The 23,404-nt window shown below is 43.5% G+C and overlaps 2 protein-coding genes across 6 annotated transcripts in view; both read right to left on the bottom strand.

The window, feature by feature from the left end:
• Window positions 1-17,980, bottom strand: part of lama5 (laminin, alpha 5) — a 56,028-nt gene extending 38,048 nt beyond the window's left edge. For 2 of the 3 annotated variants that reach the window (XM_078796860.1, XM_058050941.2), the window contains exons 1-6: window positions 17,629-17,980; window positions 14,710-14,862; window positions 4,254-4,371; window positions 3,405-3,523; window positions 1,823-1,993; window positions 1,654-1,751 (exon numbers count right to left, since the gene is read on the bottom strand). In XM_078796860.1, coding sequence (XP_078652986.1) covers window positions 1,654-1,751; window positions 1,823-1,993; window positions 3,405-3,523; window positions 4,254-4,371; window positions 14,710-14,862; window positions 17,629-17,859 — 890 coding nt within the window. In that variant the 5' untranslated portion in view covers window positions 17,860-17,980. Of the gene's footprint in view, window positions 1-1,653; window positions 1,752-1,822; window positions 1,994-3,404; window positions 3,524-4,253; window positions 4,372-14,709; window positions 14,863-14,964; window positions 15,204-17,628 lie in introns of those variants that run through there. The other variant, XM_078796861.1, reaches the window with a different exon arrangement.
• A 2,389-nt stretch (window positions 17,981-20,369) lies between these two features.
• Window positions 20,370-22,159, bottom strand: rps21 (ribosomal protein S21). 3 transcript variants are annotated; one of them, XM_058051543.2, is made up of 6 exons: window positions 22,085-22,159; window positions 21,608-21,685; window positions 21,378-21,441; window positions 21,096-21,167; window positions 20,517-20,589; window positions 20,370-20,433 (listed from the first exon to the last, which is right to left on the bottom strand). In XM_058051543.2, the coding sequence occupies exons 2-5, from the start codon at window positions 21,655-21,657 to the stop codon at window positions 20,530-20,532; spliced, it is 246 nt and encodes an 81-aa protein (XP_057907526.1). In that variant the 5' UTR covers window positions 21,658-21,685; window positions 22,085-22,159; the 3' UTR covers window positions 20,370-20,433; window positions 20,517-20,529. The 3 variants fall into 3 exon arrangements, with proteins under 3 accessions (XP_057907526.1, XP_078652647.1, XP_057907527.1); XM_078796521.1 differs by having other exon boundaries at window positions 21,608-21,681; window positions 22,085-22,125; XM_058051544.2 differs by lacking the exon at window positions 22,085-22,159 and adding an exon at window positions 21,992-22,012.
• Window positions 22,160-23,404: the final 1,245 nt, after the last annotated feature.

The following is a 23,404-nucleotide window of genomic DNA, read 5'->3' as shown; positions in this document are numbered from 1 at the left end:
ACGGTGTCCCTCAAGGTTCAGTCCTAGGTCCCCTACTTTTTGTCATTTATCTTCTTCCCCTTGGTAATATTTTTTGTTCTTTGTGCATCCACTTTCATTGCTATGCTGATGACACCCAGATCCACGTATGTCTAAAATAGGCCCTCCTCAAAAGCCACCCCTACTGCCCTTACTGACTGTCTTCAAGCCATCACTAACTGGATGTCCATCAATATGCTCAAACTCAACGGTAATAAAAGTGAAGTTATTCTTGTAGGCTCTCAGTCATCCCAGTTCCAACTGTTTCCCAAATTAAGGGCCATGTTGGCTTCCAGTTCAACAACACATTCAATACAAACTCCCCCTTATTACCTTCAAAGCACTCCATAATCTTGCGCCCCCATACCTGATTTCCCCCCACATTCCATCTCGCTCACTCCGTTCATCTTCCTCTGCCCTGCTCTCCACCCCCCTGCTTTAATTTGACTACTTTTGGTGCTCGGGCTTCCAGCTGCTAAGCCCAGAGACTCTGGAACACTTTACCACTCCACATCCGTTTGCTGGACTCTGTTGACACCTTCCAATCTCAACTTAGAACTCACCTGTTTAAAATGGTTTGCTCCTTCTGTCTGCCTTTCCCTTTGGATCACTGGTATTTACTTGCTTGATTGTTTGATTGTACTGTATAGCACAGTACCCAAGGTAACCGTGTGACCTTGGGCGTTCTTCGTATTTATTGAAGACATTACTTTTTTTACAATAAAATTACTTAAATTTTTCATTGATTTGGTATGATTTTATGCTTTTATTAAAGGCATTTTGATTTTTCATTGTTTTTACATTTTTATTGATGTATTTTTATTTCATTTAAGTAAATTATATGTTATTATGATGTTACTATTATTTCTTACATTAAGTCATTTTTCTAAAATTTTATGGTTAATTCATTTTTGTTTTGATTTATTTATTTTTACTTTTCTCATTTTTGTTTTTATTTTTTACACATTTCTTTATTTCTTTTATTTACATTAAGTCATTTATATTTCTGTTTACTTTTTAGTATTTCTTGTAATTGACGTCTTACACTTATGCATTTATTTTATTACTTTTATTTAAATAATTTAATTTAATTATTTTGATTTACTTTGTGTTGCTTTTATGCTTTTATTTAATTAATGTTGTTGTGATTTTTGTTATGATTTTTTTTATTTAACTTGTATTTTTCACACATTCATTTATTTTTTTTACTTTTTATAAGTCATTTTTATACATTTTGAAGCTAAATATTTTTGTACATTTATTTTTATTTTTCACATTTTTATTTAAGTCGTTTTTTTACACATTTATTTATTCATAACTTGTATTGACATGTATTTACTTTTATTATTTCTTATTTCTTTCTCATGTTTATGCTTTCATGCAATTCATTTTTTAAACTTGATTTATTTGTAATTTTTTTACATTTTATTTGAATGTGTTTTTTTACATTTGTATTTATTGACATTTTTTACACTTTTAATTTATTTAAAATTTTTACTTTTTTTTTACATTTTAATTTCATTTCATTAAGTGAACAAACGTATGTTTCCAAAGTACACTTTAGAGAACCTCATGACAGCCTTTTGTCCAAAGAAGAGGAAGACCATGATCACCGCCTAGCGCTGTGGCCCTTACTTGTAGGGGTCGTTGTGGTCTTGAGCACTGCAGGCTTCAGCATGCCCGTTACAAACGCAGCGTCCTCCGATGCTGATGTCTTTGATGCTGTAGTAGTACTGGACACAACACCACCACACGGGTCAGAACACAGCATCCACATCAGCAAGACGTAAGAGACGTGTCCTACCCGTCGCGTGACGGTGGGGTCACGCAGGGCTTTTCCCATCAGGTGACCCAGCAGCGTGTTGGTGCGCAGGAAGCGCAGGCGGATGTTGGTGGCCTTGGTGAAGTCGCGGAGCACCGGAGAGTAGGAGAAGTTCATGGCTCCTGGACGCCCATTCACCAGGGACACCACGATCTGGGCACGGGGGACCACGTCATACATTACCGCCACCAAGGAGATTTGAACCTCAGTCAACACCCACGTGGCCGTGTACATTCATAAATCAGGCCACAATCAGTTTCACGGTTGAATTAGTCCAAAAAGATGAACCTTTAAGCATCAAAATGTCTAAATGAGCTAAAATACAGCTATAAGGCCTTTAGAAGACCTATGTCAAAACATTGTGATGACGTGCATTGTTCCATACTGTTCACTGGGTGTCAATAATGTTACTGTAATGTTCGGTGAGACACACAAGCACCAGACTTGAGTGTCACAAGACGAGTGCTTTGCTGTACTGTTGTTGTAAAATAAATAAATATGTTTAAAACTCACATACATTTTGCATTATTTGTTAGTAGTGTCTTGTCTGTTGTTATCTACATCTTACATTGCTGCGCGATGTTTTAGCACTTTCTTTAAGACACCGTGAGTAAGAATGGTAGGTGGAATACTAACCCACCCACCATTTCAATGATGCTTGTGAGGTCATTGTGAGGTGTGGTAAACAGATTTTTCTATGTCTTGTTTTCTCTTACCATGTCTACTATATTGGATAATAGAGTGTAAGGGTGATTATAGGGGTGTTATTTCATGTCTAGAGGGCTCCAATTATGTTAAAAAGTGTATTTAGAAGGTGGTAAACAGGTTTTGTATGTCTTGTTTTCTCTTACCATGTCTACTATATTGGAAAATAGGAGCGTAAGGGTGATTATAGGGGTGTTATTTCATGCCTAGAATGCTCTAATATTGTTAAAAAGTGTATTTAAAAAGGTGGTAAACAGGTTTTCTATGTCTTGTTTTCTCTTATCATGTCTACTATATTGGATAATAGGAGTGTAGAGGTGATTATAGGCTTGTTATTTCATGTCTAGAAGGCTCTAATCGTGTTAAAAAAGTGTATTTAAAAAGGTGGTAAACAGGTTTTTCTATGTCTTGTTTTCTCTTACTATGTCTACTGTATTGGATAATAGGAGTTTAAAGGTGATTATAGGGGTGTTATTTCATGTCTATAGGGCTCTAATCATGTTAAAAAAGTGTATTTAGAAGGTGGTAAACAGGTTTTCTATGTCTTGTTTTCTCTCACCATGTCTACTATATTGGATAATGGGAATGTAAAGGTGATTATAGGGGTGTTATTTCATGTCTCGAGGGCTCTAATCATGTTAAAAAAAGTGTATTTAAAAAGGTGGTAAACAGGTTTTCTATGTCTTGTTTTCTCTTATCATGTCTACTATATTGGATAATAGGAGTGTAAAGGTGATTATAGGGGTGTTATTTCATGTCTAGAGGGCTCTAATTGAGAAGGTGGTAAAAGGGACCCTGGAACCAATGAAGCACGATAAAGCAGGGATTATTTCAAAAAGACATAAAATCAAAGAGTCACCTCTCCATTTTCCAGAGGGACAATGCGGGAATATTCTGTGGTGCAAACAATGTCGTTATCATTGTTGATCCTCTCGATGGTTCTCTGTCCAAAGCGCTCGATGCAGTCTCGCTTGGAGGCTACACACACACGGAAACAGAAAGGAAGGTAAAAGGTGGATATTGATGAATAGTGTTTGCTGGCACTTTAATGACGTGTCTCACTGTGATAATTAGTGGGGGGGGGGGGTCCTGGTGATGGGAGGCTAGCAGCTGGAACTTTATCATCTTTCACTTCCCTCTGCACACCTCTCTGACCTCTGACCCCCTAATACGTAACACTTCATAACCACATGTGCGGCCCAGGTACCATTTTTTCTTTAAATCGTGCACGTTTTTTCAATTTATGATGGCATCTTTTGTGTAGAAATTGTATCCAAATGGCCGCTAACGCCTTCAGTTTTCTGTACGCGACCAAGGCTGCACAGCCCTGATCGACCTGACACCATGACGTTGCGCCAGCTAGCTTATCCTATTTGGCACTTAGCATCCGGCTTATTGCCAGCATGAAAAGACACCTGTACTAAAAGTCTGATGAAAGTAGCGAGCTCCAGCGGCGATGCGCCCCCTAGTGGTCAGTGCTGAGAATGAGGTTTGTTTTGGTGTGTGGACATCAAGCTGCAACCTGCCCGGAATTCCCCTCCAGCTCAACTTCAGTGACATTTCCTCCGACCAATCAGATGACAGCGTGATGATGTCACCTGCCCCCCCCCCCCCCCCCCCCCCCCCCCCGTCCTCAGGGAGCTCCCCATCAGGAAAATAGGAGTGTTCTGGTTCTGGGTGAGAACAGGCGGACCCAAAGAGTACTCACAGGCAAAGTACTGCCACGGTTGGTACGTCTGGCCAAAGTCGACGGATCTTTCTAGAACCCACAGGTCTGGACGTGGGGAGTTGGCAAACTTGATGAGGACGTAGGCCACATGGAAGAGCTGCGAGACACACAAACACACACATTAGAACATGCCATCAACGTGATGCTTATTGAACGTGACCATACACAGATGACATCGTCTGTCACTAACAGGCTCCAGATGTCCATCACTTATGGACCATGAAGAGCGAGACACTCACTTGCCACATAAAACACAACGTGGCCAAGACACACGATGACATCACAGCAACAACAACCCCAATCAGAACATTCTGGAGTGTTTTCAAACAGCCCCGCATTCACAGCAGTAGGACTTCAGCACTTGTTGACAAAGCTAACAGCTTCACTTCTTTTTACACTTGTATAACATTTGAAAATGTTCAAACATGACTTAAAACATTGCCGTGCACTCCATTAAGCTTTTCTGATGGCCATAGTTTGACCCTGGAACAGACTATTTCTACTCTTTACTAGGGAAGCATCAAAACCAGAGATCCACAGTCCGCATTTTAAACCACTCATCAACAGCTGCCACGATGCATTGTGAGTGCAAACAGGAAGCAAATATCCCCAAACTAGCAACACAGACATGAGCCACACTAAAAAAACGAATCAAAGATGCTCTGAAAGGTGCGATGCTCCACTTGGTTCATTGAGTGAATGCATTATGTGCGATACAAAGGACACAGCATGAACTAAAACACAGAGCATGGACAGTGTAGATATAGTACAGGTAGATCTAGAAAGGTCACGTACAGGTCCCCTCCCCCTTCTTGTCCCTTTGTCTCTTGTTTTATCTCCATGGTTACCTGAGGCGGCAGGAATGTGGTGTCACCGAGGAATGTGTACAATTATTAAACCAGCCAGGGGCCACTCTCTCACACACACACACAGGTCACACTAAGTGAAGGCGACACCCCCACCCTCCCCCCAGTGACACAATAGTGCATGAGTTCCACCTGCGGCTTCCAAGTTAATGCTGATGTTTGAACTGCTATTCCAGCTTGGAGCGATCATCATCACGTCCTGGAAGTTGTCCAATCCCATCCGTGAATGACACACGGAAATGTTTACAATGATCCACGTCCCTCCAAGGCTTCAGGAATGTTGGGACAAGGCAGCTGCCAAAAGTCCTGGATACAGAAGCTGTAGTGGAATGTGGACATCGTAGTCTCACTCTTTGGGGATTTTACGGTCGGAATGTCGCAGACACCGACCGAAAATGTCCAAGACGTCCTCCCCTTTGTGGGCCGGATGTTTTTACTGTGGATGTCAGTCAGAATTGATGATCACAGGTTGGAAGAGGAGGAGAAGAGCGTTGGAACAGAGGTGGATTTTAGTTGGGCAACGAGTGGAAGAGGAGGGGGTGCAGGTGACCGGCAGGTAGATGACATGTGGGACATGCGGAGATGCTGCTAGACACACGGGTGGAAGAAATGGGTAGAACGTGGACAAATCACACGGAACGCGATTAGAAAACAGTTGGTTCACATAGAACCCCCTGGCAACACAGGTGGAATGTAGAGGAGGAGAACACAGATGGAACACGGATGGAACATTGGTGAAGCTCAGGTGGGACGTGAAGAGGGGTCGTGAACGAGGTGGAGCGCGGTACCAAAAGGTGGAAGACATGGCTGGGAGGTGGGTGAATCATCAGGGAAGATAGTTGGAGCACGGGCGGACCACAGGTGACAAAATGTGTAAAAGGATCACAGGCGGAATAGATCTGGAATGCAGGTAGAGCACAGCTGGGACGTGAGCACAGGTAAAACAGAGTGGGAACTACAGTTGGACGGTGGGTGGGAAAGAGACAACGCAGTCAGTTCCCCAGCTTCAGAGGGTGCAGGTGGGACAACCGGGATAACATGACACGGAGAATACAGGTGGAACGCAGAACACATAGGGAACATGAGTGATGAACAGAAGGTGGAAGAACGACGGACACATGGAACATGAACATGAGTGGAACACAGGTGAGTCCACGGGTGGATCTCAGCCAGTACAGGTGGACCGTGGGTGGCACGTGGAAGAACCAAGACGTTGCCAACATGGGTGGACAGTGAGCGGAAGAAGAGGAGAACTCGAGTAGGACATGGTGGAACAAGTATCATAAAGACTGTGGGTGGTGGATCACAGTGGGGAGCCAGTGGAAGGAATCACGAGAGAGCATGCCGGGTGAATCCCACCCTGGGATCGTTCCTCAGAGCTCTACAAGTGCAAACACGCGTGGCATCTTGGCCGTCTGAGTGTCGTGTGGGAAAGGAGTGGAACATTCCGGGCGGAAGCGAGATGAGAGAAGACGACTTGTGGAAAAGCGTCTGTCATACCAGCGAGCACATTCCCAATAAACCTTCATATTCCGGCTCGGGCACCAGATGTGCACGTGCACGGTGCCTGGGGCAGGGAACGCAAGCATGCTGAGACAAGCACACATCAAAGCCGGGTTAATATCAGCGGCGTGGTGCATTCCAGGGCTGTGGGAAATACTGACCTCCTGCCAAGCTAATGCTAATGCTAATGCTTCTGATGGGATCCTACACAAACACAACTGGAGCAGAAAAACAACACAAGGACGGCTTGTGTGTGTGTTGGGGCATCATGAGCGTGCACGGCGGAGGAGACGGTGAGAAAGGCGGAGGAGGAGCAACAGGAGGCCAGATAAGACCGACTCCTGCTTGCTCTCACGTCGTCCTTATCGCTGGCGTGAGGAAGAGGATGAGGAGATAGCAGGCGGGGGCCGAGTCCCACCTGCAACCTTCAGTCCTGTCGTCACGCTGCTGTCTTTCCCACATTCTCCCCGGACAATTCATTAGGTACACTGGCTGATGTGGGGTGGAAGACCTTGACTCCTCCCCCTCGTTAGAACTCTCAGCTGCTGCAAATTCCACCAGGAGGAGGAGGAGGAAGAGGAGGATGAGGATAAGGATAAGACAAACAGTCGGAACCTTCCACTTGTGTCGCTGTGACAACCACCACCGTGTTCTTGTTCCTCGCCCAGTAGGGTTCTTGTTCCATGGAGGAATGCCAGACGTGCAAAATCGAAGCTTTGAAAGTCTGAAGAAAACCAGCCATCTTGGAACGCATCACTAGTCTTCATGCCCTGAAGAACCTTCCACGGCCATCTCGGTGTGCACGTGTTCTGGCCTGGCCAGGAGGAATCCCCGGGACCTTTTCACCTCGAAGCACCGCATCATCACCTTCATTCAGACCCTCTCATCACTCCACCATGAGGACCACATGAGGTCCTTCCAAGTCGAGACAGGTACACACAGCACGTGCTGACCTCGGACGGGATCCTCCAAGACCAATGGGGTGGTTTCTCTCCTCTAGAGGAGTGGGTGAACGCGTGGTTGAAAATCAACAGCGTTCTTGCTCCAAAGACGCCTGTCAATCAAATCATCTCAGGAAGCGCGGGAACAAGCCCCGCCCTCTTGCATGCGGTTGCTGCTGGTCTTGTCTTTACATGAGGACTTTGGACACACACACACCTTGTCCTCATCCCTGGGTCGGGGGGTAGATTCCAAGGAAGTGCACACAGACACACTCAGGTCACATGACGTCTTTGCAGCTGTCTTCCGCTACCTTGGAATGGACTTTTGGATTATTTGACCTTTTAAACTTCCCGTGTGTCCAGGCCCTGCCTCCTCCAGCTTCTTTCATGGGGCCCATAAACAAGAAAGTCAAACAGCAAAAACCCCAAAAGTCAACATTTAGCATGTCGCCAACGTCTCTTTTTTTCATGTTTTTTCCCTCACCCTCCCGCCGCTTTGTCTGCTCCAGGATGAGGTGGGCCCAGATAAGACACAAAGTCGCCGCTATCGCTGAGTTTATCTGAAACGCCGGCTGAAACCAAAATATGAAAGAAAACCATTGCTAGCAAAAAGATGAAGTAAATAATACTAACTGATGTCGTTGATAGCACTTTAGCATCAAGATCATGTTAATGTTTATCTGCAGGAAAGGCACCACACCTGCTGTCCTCCTTAGCCGAACTAGGACGTTAACAGAAAGATGAAGACTGCTAATGCTAGTATCGTAAAAAAAAGTTGCAAAATAATGAGAAAAAATATCACAATATTTTTGTATTATCTAGCTTAGCTTGGCAAGGCAAGGAAGCTAGCTCGCTCAGCATGTACATGTAAATGCATGCCCCACGATGGTAAAGAGTCCATTTCAGTGAGCAGGAAGTGACCTGCTACATGCTACATGCTAACAGCGTGCGTCATGTTTGCTCTCTGTGAGGGGCTCAAACAACGACACAATGGTGCGATAAAGGCTATTGTGCTAAGTTAATTCCCAGGCCGGTGGGGGGGGGGGGTGCAAATGCTAACACTTGAGCTCTTGACCTCTGGGGGGGCAAAGCTAACAAGTCTGAACTCGATTAAGAATTCAAAGTAATGACTCTCCTGGAATATATCCGTCACTTTTATGGGAAACTGGGAAAGCAGTCATAGTCATATCAAGCAGGCATAATCATATCATACTCATCACATAAGAAAAAAAAACAACAAACTTCAAATTAAACAGTTAACCAATCAATACAGGACTGAGGCAGATGAACACACACTAAAGGAATTAGAACAAGTCAAAATTCAACATTTTAAATAAAAACAGACTTTATAATTACCAGCAGAGTTTTATCAACAATTCTAGGATGCCTTTTCACCCGTACTATTAAGTAATTGCAGAAATCAAAACAACTTCCACAATTCCACCATATATGAACACAGCCATTATCACACTCATTCTAAAACCTAATAAAGACGGAACGCGACCAGATCATTATCGTCCACTCTCACTGACAAATACAGCCCTCAAAATCATAACCAAAACACTTGCAACCCGACGAAAGACAGTTATTCCATCCCTCATTCACCCAGACCAATCTGGCTTCATGAAAAATAGACATTCATCCGATAATCTCCGTAAACTTTTCTACTTTTCAACATAGTACAAATGGACAAAAGGAAATCTGCCATTCTCTTCTATTCTCTCCATAGGTTTGGTTGTGGAGAGTTGTTTATCCACTGGCACTATACACCTCACCTAGAGCCATAGTAACCACCAATGGATCACCTCACCTAGAGCCATAGTAACCACTAATGAGATCACCTCACCTAGAGCCATTGTAACCACCAATGGGATCACCTCACCTAGAGCCATTGTAACCACCAATGGGATCACCTCTCCTAATTTCACATTGCACCAAGGAGCCAGACAGGGATGCCCTCTCTCTCCGTCCCTTTTTGTCGTATTTATCCAACCACAATACGGAACAACAATAACATCAAAGGAATCCAAGATGGACAAAATGAATATAAAGTTAGCCTGTATGTCAATGATTTATTATTGCACTTAGAAAACCCATACGCATCAATCCAAGAATCACTCTCAATTATTGACAGTTTCTCCACTCTTTCCAATTACACAATAAACTGGTCCAAATTTACTCCCACTAATCCAAGACTCATGGGACCCCACAGCTCAAGCATACTTCCCTCGCCTGCAAATTGGTAGAATAAAATACTTGGGTATTAGTATTTCCTCCAGGCTGTAAGAACTCTTTCATTTGAATTACACCCCATTATTTAAGAAAATAGAAGACAGAGGCTGGAAAAATTACCCACTACAACTAACTGGACTAATTGCTGCAGTAAAAATGAAAATCCCATCTCAAACGACTTACTAGTTTACTATGATACCCATCACTCCCACTGATAACTGGTTCAAACTACTTACTAGTTTACTATGATACCCATCACTCCCACTGATAACTGGTTCAAACTACTTACTAGTTTACTATGATACCCATCACTCCCACTGATAACTGGCTCAAACTACTTGCTAGTTTACTATGATACCCATCACTCCCACTGATAACTGGCTCAAACTACTTGCTAGTTTACTATGATACCCATCACTCCCACTGATAACTGGTTCAAACTACTTACTAGTTTACTATGATACCCATCATTCCCACTGACAACTATGACAAACTTACTACTATGACAAACCTTTGACCTCCGAAACAGGTGAGCTGACCTGAGCTGTTCCTTCATCCTCCCATCAGTCATCATCCTCCCTGTGTTTTTTCCTCTTGGGGTGAAGAAGACCACCTCGTCTCTGAGACATGAATCTCTCCTATTAAGGTCACAGTATTAAAGAGGAAAATGTGCACACAGAGAGGATGTTTAACCCTGAAAGACATCAGCCATAAGGATGAGATCCCTTGCTCGCAGTGACTCCTGGCACAAAAACAGTTAGCAAAGTTGGTGAGAATGTGTTAGCTCATGGCACTGACAACAATGCTACACTGCCTGCATCAGGCTAGCTACGCTACAAACACCCGGAATGTGTTAAAAAGCTAAACAGGTCATGTTAGCACTCTAACCACCATAAGCTAATGGTAAAGTGTGTGAATACCTTTGTTTTTTTATTTGGGCTTTTTCCTGATAACGTTGTCGCCACAGCAGATCTTTTGATCAGCATACTGATTTTGGCTTGAGCGCTTCATATTCCGGATGCCCTTCCTGACAAATACCCAATTTGACTAAATGTATACTAAAAACAAGCTCAACAGAGTAAAATATGCTATAAAACAAGGTCACAACAGAGTACAAAATGGGACAAAATTACCTAAATACTGTAAAATAAGCCAACAACACATTCAACACTTGTTAAATACAGCACTTGAATGAATACACAAAAATATGGTACGGTAAGTAGTACAGACATGTTAAATAACATCAAATATGCTAAGAATTTAAAGTTAGTATGCTAAACAAGCTGACGAGTGTGCAATATGCTATAAAACAAGTTAAATAGCAACAAGCTCAATAGCATCACATATGCTACGACATACGCTAAATGAAGTATGCTACATGGAGTACAAACATGCTAAAAAAACAATGAATAGGCAATCAAAATGAACTAAGTGTAGTACGCTAAACAATCTACAATATGCTACAAAACAAGCAAAATACTGTAAAACATGCCAGCAACAAGCACAATAGAAAAGATTGGCTAACAAGTACAGTAGCTAAATGTAATATGCTAACACAAGCTAAATAGAGTACAAACATGTTAAGTTGTAAGAAATATGCTATCATCAACCTAAATTTTGTATGCTAAACAAGCTAACTGGAGTACAATATGCTACAACATAAGCGAAATACTGTAAAATATGCTGCCAATAGTTAGACAACTAACTAAATGTCGTCTTCTAAACCAGCTACTGAGTGCAGTATCCTACAAACATGTTAAATTATCAATTATGCCAGCAACAAGCTAAATGTTGTATCCAAACATAAGCTAACTTGAGTAAAAATATTAAATCGCGTAAAATATGTAACGTAAAATGGTGTGTCCTTAACAGCATACAGTATGCTACAAAACAAGTGAAATACTGTGCAACATGCTAGCAACACACAGAATAAGGTTGAGTATGCTAAGAGATGGCTAAATGTAGTACGCTAAAACAAGCTAAGTATGAATATGTGAAATATGTAAAATAAGCAGATAACAAGTTATATGGAGTATGTAAACAAGCTGTGCTATACACTGTGCTACAAATAGCTTCAGATCAGATAAGCTAACAGCAGGCTAAATGCAATATGCTACATGGCTGTATTAGATTGCACTATGACAGATGAATTCATTCATTCATTTTCTACCGCTTTTTCCTAACGAGGGTCGCGGGGGGTGCTGGAGCCTATCCCAGCTGTCTTTGGGCGAGAGGCGGGGTACACCCGGGACCGGTCGCCAGCCAATCACAGGGCACATATAGACAAACAACCATTCACACTCACATTCATACCTATGGACAATTTGGAGTCGCCAATTAACCTAGCATGTTTTTGGAATGGGGGAGGAAACCGGAGTACCCGGAGAAAACCCACGCATGCACGGGGAGAACATGCAAACTCCACACAGAGATGCCCGAGGGTGGAATTGAACCCTGCTCTCCTAGCTGTGAGGTCTGCGCACTAACCACTAGACCGCCGTGCCGCCCACAGATGAATTATGGGCAAAAAAAATAGTGTTAGGACATCAAAGGTCTCATCTCAGTGAATGTAAGATCACATCTACACACACTGTACACACTAGATAACACACAAAGACACAAAGACTAAACACAGACTGTACATGACCAAAGTATACACAGTGACTCGCAACAACACGTTTCACCTTCAAAGTGCATCAATCACAGGAAGTGTTCAGTTGGCACAACTTTTTATGGACGTGTGTGTGTTTGTGTGTGTCTGTGTGTGTGTGAGTATCAGGCACACGGTGAACAATGGACACGTCACAACATGTACGTGTGTTTGTGTGTGTTGCCAACTAAGCAGGAAATGGTGTCCGCCTGATGAAAACAAACGGCAGCAACTAAAGATCATCGAGAGAATGTTTACTGAAGACATTGGTCCACTTTTGAGTACCATTGACTCAAATCACAAATGTTTACAACAGCACCACTTTACAGAGGTAACAGGCTTTGCTACACATCTTAAAATAAAGCTCTGCCAAATGTACTGCCTTGGCGCTTTCTGTACTTAGTGCCATCTTGCTAGGTGGTAGCATGCTAACTGTTAGCATGTCAGCATTTTAGACATTTTTCATCATTTGAAATAGCAATAAGTATAGAAAATCAGTATAAAACTGCTTTGGCACTTTTGATGACAACTGTTAGCATGTTAGCTATTTTCGCCATGTCCAGGCATTTACATTACATGACATACAAACACTACAGAACGGCCTTGTCACTTTCAGACATTAGTGCTATCTTGCTAGGTGCTATCAGGCCAACTGTTAGCATGTTAGCATTTTTGTCATTTTCATCATTTTAAATAAAATAAACCTACACAGCAGGATGTTAAATCAGTATAGAACTGCCTTGGAACTTTTGGTACTTGTCACTATCTTGCTAGGTCATAGCATGCTAATTATATACATGTTAGCATTTTATCTATTTTTGTCATGTCCAGTTGCAGGTATTTACATGGCATGACATAAGAACATTATAGAACTGCCTTGTCACTTTTTGTACTTAGTACAATGCAGGTAGCTAGGCGGTAGCATGCAACCTTTTAGCATGTCATAATTTTAGCCATTTTCATCATTTGCAATATCATAAACCTATACATTATGATGTAAAATCAGTATAAAACTGTTTTGGCGCTGTAGTGACATCTTTCTAGGTGGTAGCATGCTAACTGTTAGCATGTCAGCATTTTAGCCATTTTTGTCTGTCCATCTTTTTTCAATGCCACTTATCCTCACTAGGGTTGTGGGTATGCTTTGGGTGAGAGATGGGGTACACCCTGGACTGGTGGCCAGCCAATCACAGGGACAGGACGGGGAGGGCCATGGCCGCTGGAAAAAGGTGGAAAGGCAGAGAAATGGGCGCGGCATGCAGGCCCTGACCCGGGGTGGGACTGGGTTCGGCGTGGAGGGCGACAGCCTGGCGCGGGGATTCCCAGATGCTCCGCTCCCCGCAACTAGTGGCAGGTGGAGGGCAGTCCCTTCGCCCCGCCTTCCGTCACGGCGCCATTTGCGTTACTAGAAATATCATAAACCTACACATTATGATGTAAAATCAATATAAATCTGCCTTGGCGCTTTCAGTACTTAGTGCAATCTTATTAAGTGGTAGCATGCTAACTGTTAGCATGTCAGCATTTTAGCCATTTTCATCATTGAAAAAGCATAAACCTACATGTCATAATGTAAATTACTGTAAAAATCCCAAATCCCTTTTGGTGCTTGGTACTATACTAGGTGGCAGTATGCCAACTTAGCATGCTAGCTGTTTTTGTCATTTAAAATAGCATAAAGCTACACAATATGATGTAAAATAACTATAGAAGTGCATTGGCACTTTCAGTACTTTGTGCTATCTGCGAGGTGAGAGCAAGCACGTTAGCATTTTATGTTTCTACATTTTATGTTTCTCTATTTCAACTCTCACAAACTGCTTTTTTGTTCTTATTCATATTCTAATTACATTGACCTTTAAAGCCACACAAAAAACAAACATTTAAAGTGTTGGCAGGGGATGTCTAAGCTCCGCCCCTTCTGCAGGTTGAGGCAGGTTCACTGACATTCCTCTTTCTCTTTAATGGAGGGGGTCTTCGGTACACACAGACACACACTCAATGAGAGCTTCACAAAAGTGGCGGAAACACACACTCAGACACACACAGAGACACAAAGCGATGAATGAGGACACTCGAGCAGGAGAGCTGCACACAAAGAAGCCACATTGACAACAACATAAAAGCTTGTGTGCGTGTGTGTGTGCGCCGAAAAGGCCAAGCAGCTGAAACTTGAGGAGGTTGTGGAAATTAGCAAGTTAGCTACCTAGCTAAACTATAGAACCAGCGGCCGCCGGTCTTACCTGCCCGAGGTCCAGCGTCACATTGACCTCGTTGAAATCGGTGCTGCGCGAGAGAGGTGGGCTCTGCCACCATCGCTCCGTCCCGTCGATGGCATTGGTGATGGGGTGGGCGCGGTCGCTGTTGCCATGGCTACAGATGTCACAGTACTGACCCTGTGAAGGGGGAAAAGTCTCGTTAGAATACGTCCAAGTTTGGAGTTGAGGAAAAACTCACTTGAAGAGAAAAACACCAGAGTGTGTGGAGCAAGTGCACACCCACTCAGCCTGTACTGCGGTCATGAGGTCACGTGCACGCTCCTCATGGTCTATGGTGTGATATAAACCACAATCTACAGTCTGACAGAAAGTGGCTCTGAGCACACCAACACAACGTGGGGATCGAACCTGCCATTTTCTGATTACGGCAGTGCTGCATTACACCCATGCGCCATACAAGACCACGTCCTTAAAAACAGTCTGGAAGGTTCCTTCCCTGCATCTTTCACCAATGCTAGTAGCTAGCTCATTGCTAAGCTATGCTACAAACAAGCTAACTGTTGTGAGTGTACAACAAAGCTGGAGTAGAATATGCTATAAAACAAGCTAAACCGAGTAAAGTATGTAGCTAACTAGACTACTAACATGTTAAATATGCTAACAGCAAGCAAAATGTAGTATGCTAAACAAGCAGACACTGAGTACAATATGCTACAAACATGTTAAACGCAATAATATATGCCAGCGAGAAGCTAAATAAGTTAAACATAGTACAATATGCTAAAAACATGCTGAACGCAATCATATATGCCAGCGAGAAGCTAAATGTAGTATGCTAAATAAATTAAAGAGAGTACAATATGCTACAAATATGCTGAAAGCAATAATATATGCCAGCGAGAAGCTAAATAAGTTAAACATAGTACAATATGCTAAAAACATGCTGAACGCAATCATATATGCCAGCGAGAAGCTAAATGTAGTATGCTAAATAAATTAAAGAGAGTACAATATGCTACAAATATGCTGAAAGCAATCATATATGCCAGCGAGAAGCTAAATGTAGTATGCTAATAAGTTAAACAGAGTACAATATGCTACAAACATGCTGAACGCAATCATATATGCCAGCAAGAAGCTAAATGTAGTTTGCTAAACAAGCTAAATAGAGTACAAACACGTTCAATTGCGTCAATGATGCTAACAGCAAGCAAGTAGCGTATGGTATGCTATGAAACCTGCCAAATACTGTCATTTTTTTCTGTCAACAAGCTAACTCCAGCCCGCTTAACAGGCTAATTATAGTCTGAAAGTTTTTTTCCCCATACTCGACACGAGCTAGCTTGTTTTATGTCAAATGCCAGTTTATTAGCCCTCCTCAGTCATATTCTAGCCTGCTTGACTTTATTTGACAGCGCAGAATGTTAAAACATGGCCAGTTATTCCAAATGTTACAAAAGGATACGCGTTCAACAGTGTCATGTCGGGACATCAGAGTTGAATCAGAGTGAGATGTCGCTGTGCGGTCCACTGTTGAGATGACGAGGTCTCACTCTGCACTTTTTAATTCCCCCAGGCTCCCCACCACCCTCCTTTTTTGGCCCTCTGAGGGAGGACTCTGTGTCCTGACTACAAACGCTGATGTCCTGCTGCTGTCAAATCAAAACAGGATTAACAATGTGAACAGTGTGAACCGCTTCCAGTTCTGCAGCTAACGAGCGGCCGTCTGCAGGGGGCGCTAAAGTCAGCGGACCGCACTGACCGATCCAAGGCCCCCACTCGGCTGTGTTGCAACAACAGAACCGGCAGAGGAGGCGGGGCTCAGGTCGGGATAATCTGGCTGCAGCCGAGCGGATAAGCGCGCTCTGATTGGCCGACACGGGTCAGTCGCCAGGAGGAATGCGGTGGGCAGGCAGGAGAGTCGCCTGGCCTTGATGGTTAACCCGTGAACACCTCACCATGACCGAACACATTCACTGTCCCTCAAAAGCTAAATAAAATGTTAACTGGTCATCTACGAGTGGGAGGAGTTAGTAGGAAGAAGGAGTCGACAGGTCAGCGTGAAGAGGGAGGGGTCTATAGAACGAAGGAGGGGATAAAAATTAAGGAAGCGAAGAGGGCAGGTGAGAACTAAGTGGGAGGAGCCTAGTTGAAGAGGGGGCTAGCATCATGAAAAAAAATTGCATATAAAGAGGGCGGTGCCAAAAATGAAAAGGGAAGGGGTCTAATGAAGTTATGAGCGAGCATGGGTCGGGTCAATTATGGGAGGTATAGAGCTTAGAATGAAGATGGGCTCCATACATCAAAAGGGGAGGAGCCCCATGGGAAGGTCCTGTCCATTATGAAAGGAGAGGAGGGGCTTGAGAGGTGAAAGCAGGTGGGAGGAGCCTAGACTAAGAACTGAGGAAGAGTGGGGTCTAATTGGGGGAGGACTTTGAAGGAGGGGCTTGGTGAACACAAGAACATAAAGAGGGAGTGGCCTATTGTAAGTGGGCGGGGACAACATTACAGGGGAGGAGCCTGTCGGCACAGAGAAGGTCAAAGTTCGACTTCAAACTGTAATAAGCATGAAAAATGATTGACATGCTGACATGTGCCAGCAGGCGGCAGTAGCGCAATCTGTCAAGACGCGAAAAATCCAATAAGACATGAACACAACACAAAAAGCATCCATTTTAGCACTAATTTGGCAAAACCTTCAACAATAGGCAGTCACGTGACCATTGGTGTCCAATTAAAAAAACATATGATAATATAAATGACAGTTTTGTCTTTCAAGAAGCTTCCAGAAGTCTTAACAACGTATCAGGTAGGGTACAGTCCGTTTCAAGTTTTGTACAACTGTAATCATAGAATAAAAGTTGACTTTCAATGTTTTAAAGAAGTATAGAATGTAGAATCTACTTCCAAGTAGCGTCTGGAAGGTTCTAAGATCGGGCTCACCTGGATGGTCTGTCCCGGGTCTCCGGACACCGGGCCGCCGACCAGCTTGCAGTAGAGGTCGTGCAGACTCCTGCCGGCCTCGTCCTCTCCGCAGGTGGCCGTGGCGGTGATCTTGGTGCCCTCCGCCAGGTTGAAGTAGGGGGGATGCAGGCTGAAGCCGTTCACGCCGCCGCTCGGAATCTCCTGGGCCGACACCAGCACCGGAACCAGCAGCAGCAGAAGCAGCGCCATCACCGCGACCAGCCGTGCGGGGAAAGTTGTCAGCCGGGAAGAAGATCCACGGAGACCTTCTGGTGCTCGTCTATCAGAGTGGACGGAGACAAGTCTGCTGCCTGAACACTGCGTGCGTGCGTGAGTGTGTGCGTGTGCCAGCCGGCTGGTCGGGAGGGAGGGCGGGCGCGCTCGCGCTGGTTCAATCAGAGCCTCCCAGTTTTGGTCACGTTACCTGCACGCTCGTGCACGCCTTCATTGAAAAAAAAACCGTGGCGGTGTCACGCGTAGTCAGCAGACGCCGTGCACGCGCCTGTACGAAGTTTGAAAGCAAGTTGTGGGACGCTCACGTGAGCAATCTTATCAAGTTTGATATACCTGTTTATCTGTTATTACATTCTACTTATTTCATTAAATGTATTTAATAACATCACTATGTTGTCAATTATATTCATTCAATTATTCAACTAGTATATTCTCTTTATATATATATATATATATATATTTCTACTATTTTTAATGAGTTACTTGACTATTTCATGTATAATTTATGATCTGTTATTTATATACATTGTTTTATCATCCTCCCCCATTCCAAAAACATGCTAGGTTAATTGGCGACTCCAAATTGTCCATAGGTATGAATGTGGGTGGGAATGGTTGTTTGTCTATATGTGCCCTGTGATTGGCTGGCCACCAGTCCAGGGTGTACTCCACCTCTTACCTGAAAACTGCTGGGATAGGCTCCAGCACTCCCTGCGATCCTTGTGGGGAAAAGCGGTAGAAAATGAATGAATGAATGATTTATCATCAGTGTTTTTTATATTATGTTATTATGTACAATACATATAGTCTATTATACTATATATATATTATATTCAATTGGATCGCTGTGATGTTATACTTTTTTATATCCAGTATCGTATTTGCCATTTACCATCAGCAGCACATAAGAGTGTAAGCAACCTACCTGCCATCATCACCACACACACACATTGGACGTACCTAGAAAGAAGCATGCGCAAATAGAATCTTGGTGTCACCATGGAGGCCACAATGAAGCGTCTGAGAGTCTCATGAGATGAGTGACTGACTGAAGATGACTTCCAGAATTCCTGGAATGTTGCAGCTTCTTCCGCTGTGGATCAAGAGAACCTAGATAGTGAAGTGTTGTGGGCCTAGAGGGGGTCTGGGATGGGGGTGTCGGCAGCAGACAGGTACATGCATGTCGTCTTTGTCTCCTTCAAGCAAACATGCCTGCTGGAGGACACATCACCGCCTTTGTCTCGCTTCCTCAGATGGGAAGTAAAAATTTTGAATGAAGGCCGCCAGTATCACCGTGGCAACATTTGACCTGCAGCGACACACCAGGTGCACGAAACACAGAAGCTGCCCCACACTTAGGATGACGGACAGGTGATGAAGTCAGTCCTGCTTCCAGGCCCTGTGGGAAAGAGGTGGGGGGCGGGGGGCGCTGCTCACCTGGGAGGATGGGGAGGGGGGGCATTTGGAGGCAAGAGGCATTTGATGACAGCAGTGCGTGATGGGAAAAGAGCCCTCAAGCAGCTCCCACGCCCCTAAATGACCACCCTCACCCTCCATGTCATCATGCTTCCAAACAAGCAGATGTCACATGAAGGAACATCTGGATAATCTGGGACGACACCAAACACAAACCTTTAAATTACAATCCGTGTTCGTCTTGGACATAAACAATAGCGTAACTCAATGGTGACTCCATTCACCTTTTAAGGTTACGAGGCATCCATTCAGAACGATGCTGCCCTCTGCCTGCCACCACTGGAACTGTTTGAAATTTTGTTTGGAGCTTTTTGGTTGTCAACTTTAGCGAGTTTTTTTTATTTTATACCGATTTTCAATTGTATCTACAATTGAAACAAGTTAACATTTGGATTACTTTTCATTCCACAATTTGCCTCGTACACACACATGTAGAGCAGACGGACGCAGACTGATGACGCAAGCATACCAATGTCGAAATTACGTGCTTCAAACCGAAGTCCCGGTCTGGTTGGCCAAGTTAATTCATATTCATAATGAATAAATGTGAGAACGATATAATATTGTTTCGTTCGGAGCAGTAAAAACATCTGGCAAGCCGAAAGTGCTCGCTGGCAAAAACCCAAATGAGATCACGACTTTTCTGTATTGGTGGAAAATGTACCACATTAACCAATGAAAAACTTGGTTGCCAGGGAAGAGTGGAAGAAAATGTGATTAAAACTTTTAAATATATAGCTTATATACAGATTAAAACTTTTAAATATATAGCTTATATACAGATAGATTAACAGCAGCTTTTCTTATATCTTCTTTATTACCAGCAGAGAGAGCTATCAGTGGATAAGAGGATGGCGGCCAACAAGGTAACACACAAAAACAAGTTGTTTTATCAAAAGTGCTCATGAGTGAAAAGAAACAATTTATGAAGGAGTGATAAACATGAATGACGTGTGTTCATTACAACCTTGCTAACTGCAACCATAATATAAAAACCAAGGGCCAGTCGGTTTGTCTTTTTGCACATTTTATTTAACAAATGTTCCTTTGCTGCAGTTTGTCACTCAGCTGCTTCTGTGGAGGAAAGAAATTCAGCTGTTAACGTGCACATACAATATGAAGAAGAATGACGTGGAACAAAAGTAAAAGTTAATCACCATGATGCAGGTCTTACTTGGCGACGACACCGTCGTTCTTTGCTAGCCTGAGGATGGAGTCGTCAGATTCTCCCTGTTTACAACAGAACATATGGTTTTAGCGCAGATACACATCTCATGCAGTACATCGTCAACACTATTGACTTCTAACCCAGGAGTGTCCAAACAGTCTATTAAGGGATGTGCAGGCCACTGCGCATGAACACCAGCAGGGAACAGCAGAATGAACGGAGTGAGCCCTTTTGTCATAGAGACACGGAATAGAGAGACAGTGATCTACAGTCCCTTAGCCAATCAAGACGCAGAACACAATGCACATTTGGCACTGTGCATTAAAACTCTTAATATTTTACTTTATTCCTGTGAAATCACTGCTGAGTCTAATTAGATTATATTTTTAGAATGTGCCCATTAAAAAAAAAAAACAGCCAAGGGCCGAGAGTACACTCTGGGCCACTTTGGACACTCCTGTTCAAGCCGAAGCACAAAACTTTACACATCTTGTGAACATTTCAAGCAAAGCACATTATCATTTGAAACATTCTATGTCAAATGCAGAGGAAGTTCTACGTCACTCACCATCCTGCGGATGGCCCCACAGATGGCGTAAGTCTTGAACTGTCCATTGAAACGCCCTGTGACCTTGTCGACCTGCCACAAAACACAAACAAAAAAATACATGTGTTCATGCCAATAAACTTCACATAAGTTACTTTGCAGACTCTTAGGTGTTTGTGCATCTCTTAGGAGGCCTCACATCATTCCATGTCCACTTTACAAGGTGTAAAACATGTGTATCAGGTAAGTAATTCGTCTGTTTGCCTACATAACACACAGCGACAATATAAATTATTAACAAACCTCAGCTATGTTGAGCTGGACAGAAGCATGGTCCTTGGCTCCAATGATTCTGTTGCTGGCAGAGCTTTTAAGACACAGAGAACAACACTTTCAATGCATCATCTACAAGATCAATGCAAACCATGAAGCAGGGTTGTCCAAACGTATTTGTAATTATTTTGTGTTTTAAGAAAGGGTGACAGGTCACCATAACAAGTTTGGCTTCCCAAACGTGTCAATAAGTTTCTCACCATTTACGTGGGACGTAGAGATCCACAAATTCGCCAGCGTCGTTCTGCATGTTGAACGGTTTGTAGGTCGTCGACTATCTTCAACAAACATAAAAAAATGTCAAACACAAATTCGCTACACCACACAGTCAAACGACCACAAACACACACTTCTGGTGCTTATCTCGTTTGAAACTGTTAAATCAAAATCTTTCTGACACAATAAAACAACAATATGCTATGAAGATGCTAATAAACTGCTAATAAAAAACAGTGTTAGAGCCTGCTAGCTTAGCAATTAGCACGAGCGCACTGCGGCCGCGTGCGGCGGCTCGCTTGCTAACATTTTCACAACAATTTGCTCAAAAACGCTGATTAATGAATACGAACAGTTACACTGCATACTTAATAGCGTCTTAAAAACACAGACACCTCGCCAGTCTCACAAAAGACGACACAGTTTAAGCATTTAAGGACGAGCGCTCGACAACTTCTTACCGTACTCGACAAATGGACGACAGAAAAGGAAGGGCCGTCGACCCGGAAGTGCAAATGCCGCATCGTGTCCGAGTGTATCGCCCCCTGAGGATGGCGGTAGAATAACAACAACACAATTGGTCAGAGAATAACGCCGCAATTGATCAAAATTCTATGAGGCACTGTGAAACATTACTGAGACAACGAAACAGGAAAATGTTTAATTCATTAATTATCTGACAACTTTCCATGGTACATCCAAATAATTCAAAATGTAGTAATCCATGTCAATAAGATAACAACATCAATGTTGATTGTCATTCATTCATTCATTCATTTTCTACCGCTTTTTCCTCACGAGGGTCGCGGGGGGTGCTGGAGCCTATCCCAGCTGTCTTCGGGCGAGAGGCGGGGTACACCCTGGACTGGTGGCCAGTCCTCCCGCTTCCTGAGTACCATCATCTCCCAGGACCTCAAGTGGGAGCCGAACATCAGTTCCCTCATCAAGAAAGCACAGCAGAGGATGTACTTCCTACGGCAGCTGAAGAAATTCAGCCTGCCAAAGACAATGATGGTGCACTTCTACACCTCCATCATTGAGTCCATCCTCACCTCCTCCATCACCATCTGGTACGCTGCTGCCACTGCTAAGGACAAAGGCAGGCTGCAGCGTGTCATTCGGTCTGCAGAGAAGGTGATTGGCTGCAATCTCCCGTCCCTTCAGGATCTGTACGCCTCCAGGACCCTGAGGCGTGCAGAAAGGATTGTGGCCGATCCCTCTCACCCCGGACACAGACTCTTCGAGACGCTCCCCTCTGGCAGGAGGCTGCGGTCCATCGGGACCAAAACCTCACGCCACAAGAACAGTTTCTTCCCGTCTGCTGTCAGTCTCATCAACAAGGCCCGGAACCCCACCTGACACTCTTCACACCCCACCTCTGCCTCATCCTGCCACTTTGACACTTTCACTATATGCGTTACATTAACGCTCAGTTTGGACTCTTAGGAAAAACAATCAGACTGCACTTCCGGAATAACAACCAAAAACAGACTGTGTACATATATTTATACTGTTATTCTGTATATTTTGTATTTTCATATTTTGTATTTTTCATTTTTTTTAATAGATGTGTCTGCACCTACTATACCAAAACAAATTCCTAGTATGTGTTTGATCATACATGGCAATAAACCTTTTCTGATTCTGATTCTGATTCTGATTCTGATTCTGATTCTGATTCTGATTCTGATTCTGATTCTGATTCTGATTCTGATTCTGAAAACTAAAACAATGCAGACAGTAAAATAAACAGAAAAACAATGCAGAAAAAGAATATGTGC

Source organism: Doryrhamphus excisus, linkage group LG15 (genome assembly GCF_037039965.1).
Source record: "Doryrhamphus excisus strain RoL-2023G ecotype Guam linkage group LG15, RoL_Dexc_Guam_v1.1, whole genome shotgun sequence".
NCBI classification, from domain to species: Eukaryota; Metazoa; Chordata; class Actinopteri; order Syngnathiformes; family Syngnathidae; genus Doryrhamphus; species Doryrhamphus excisus.
Note: the sequence above shows the minus strand (reverse complement) of the source record. Positions and strands in the feature narration are given on the sequence as shown.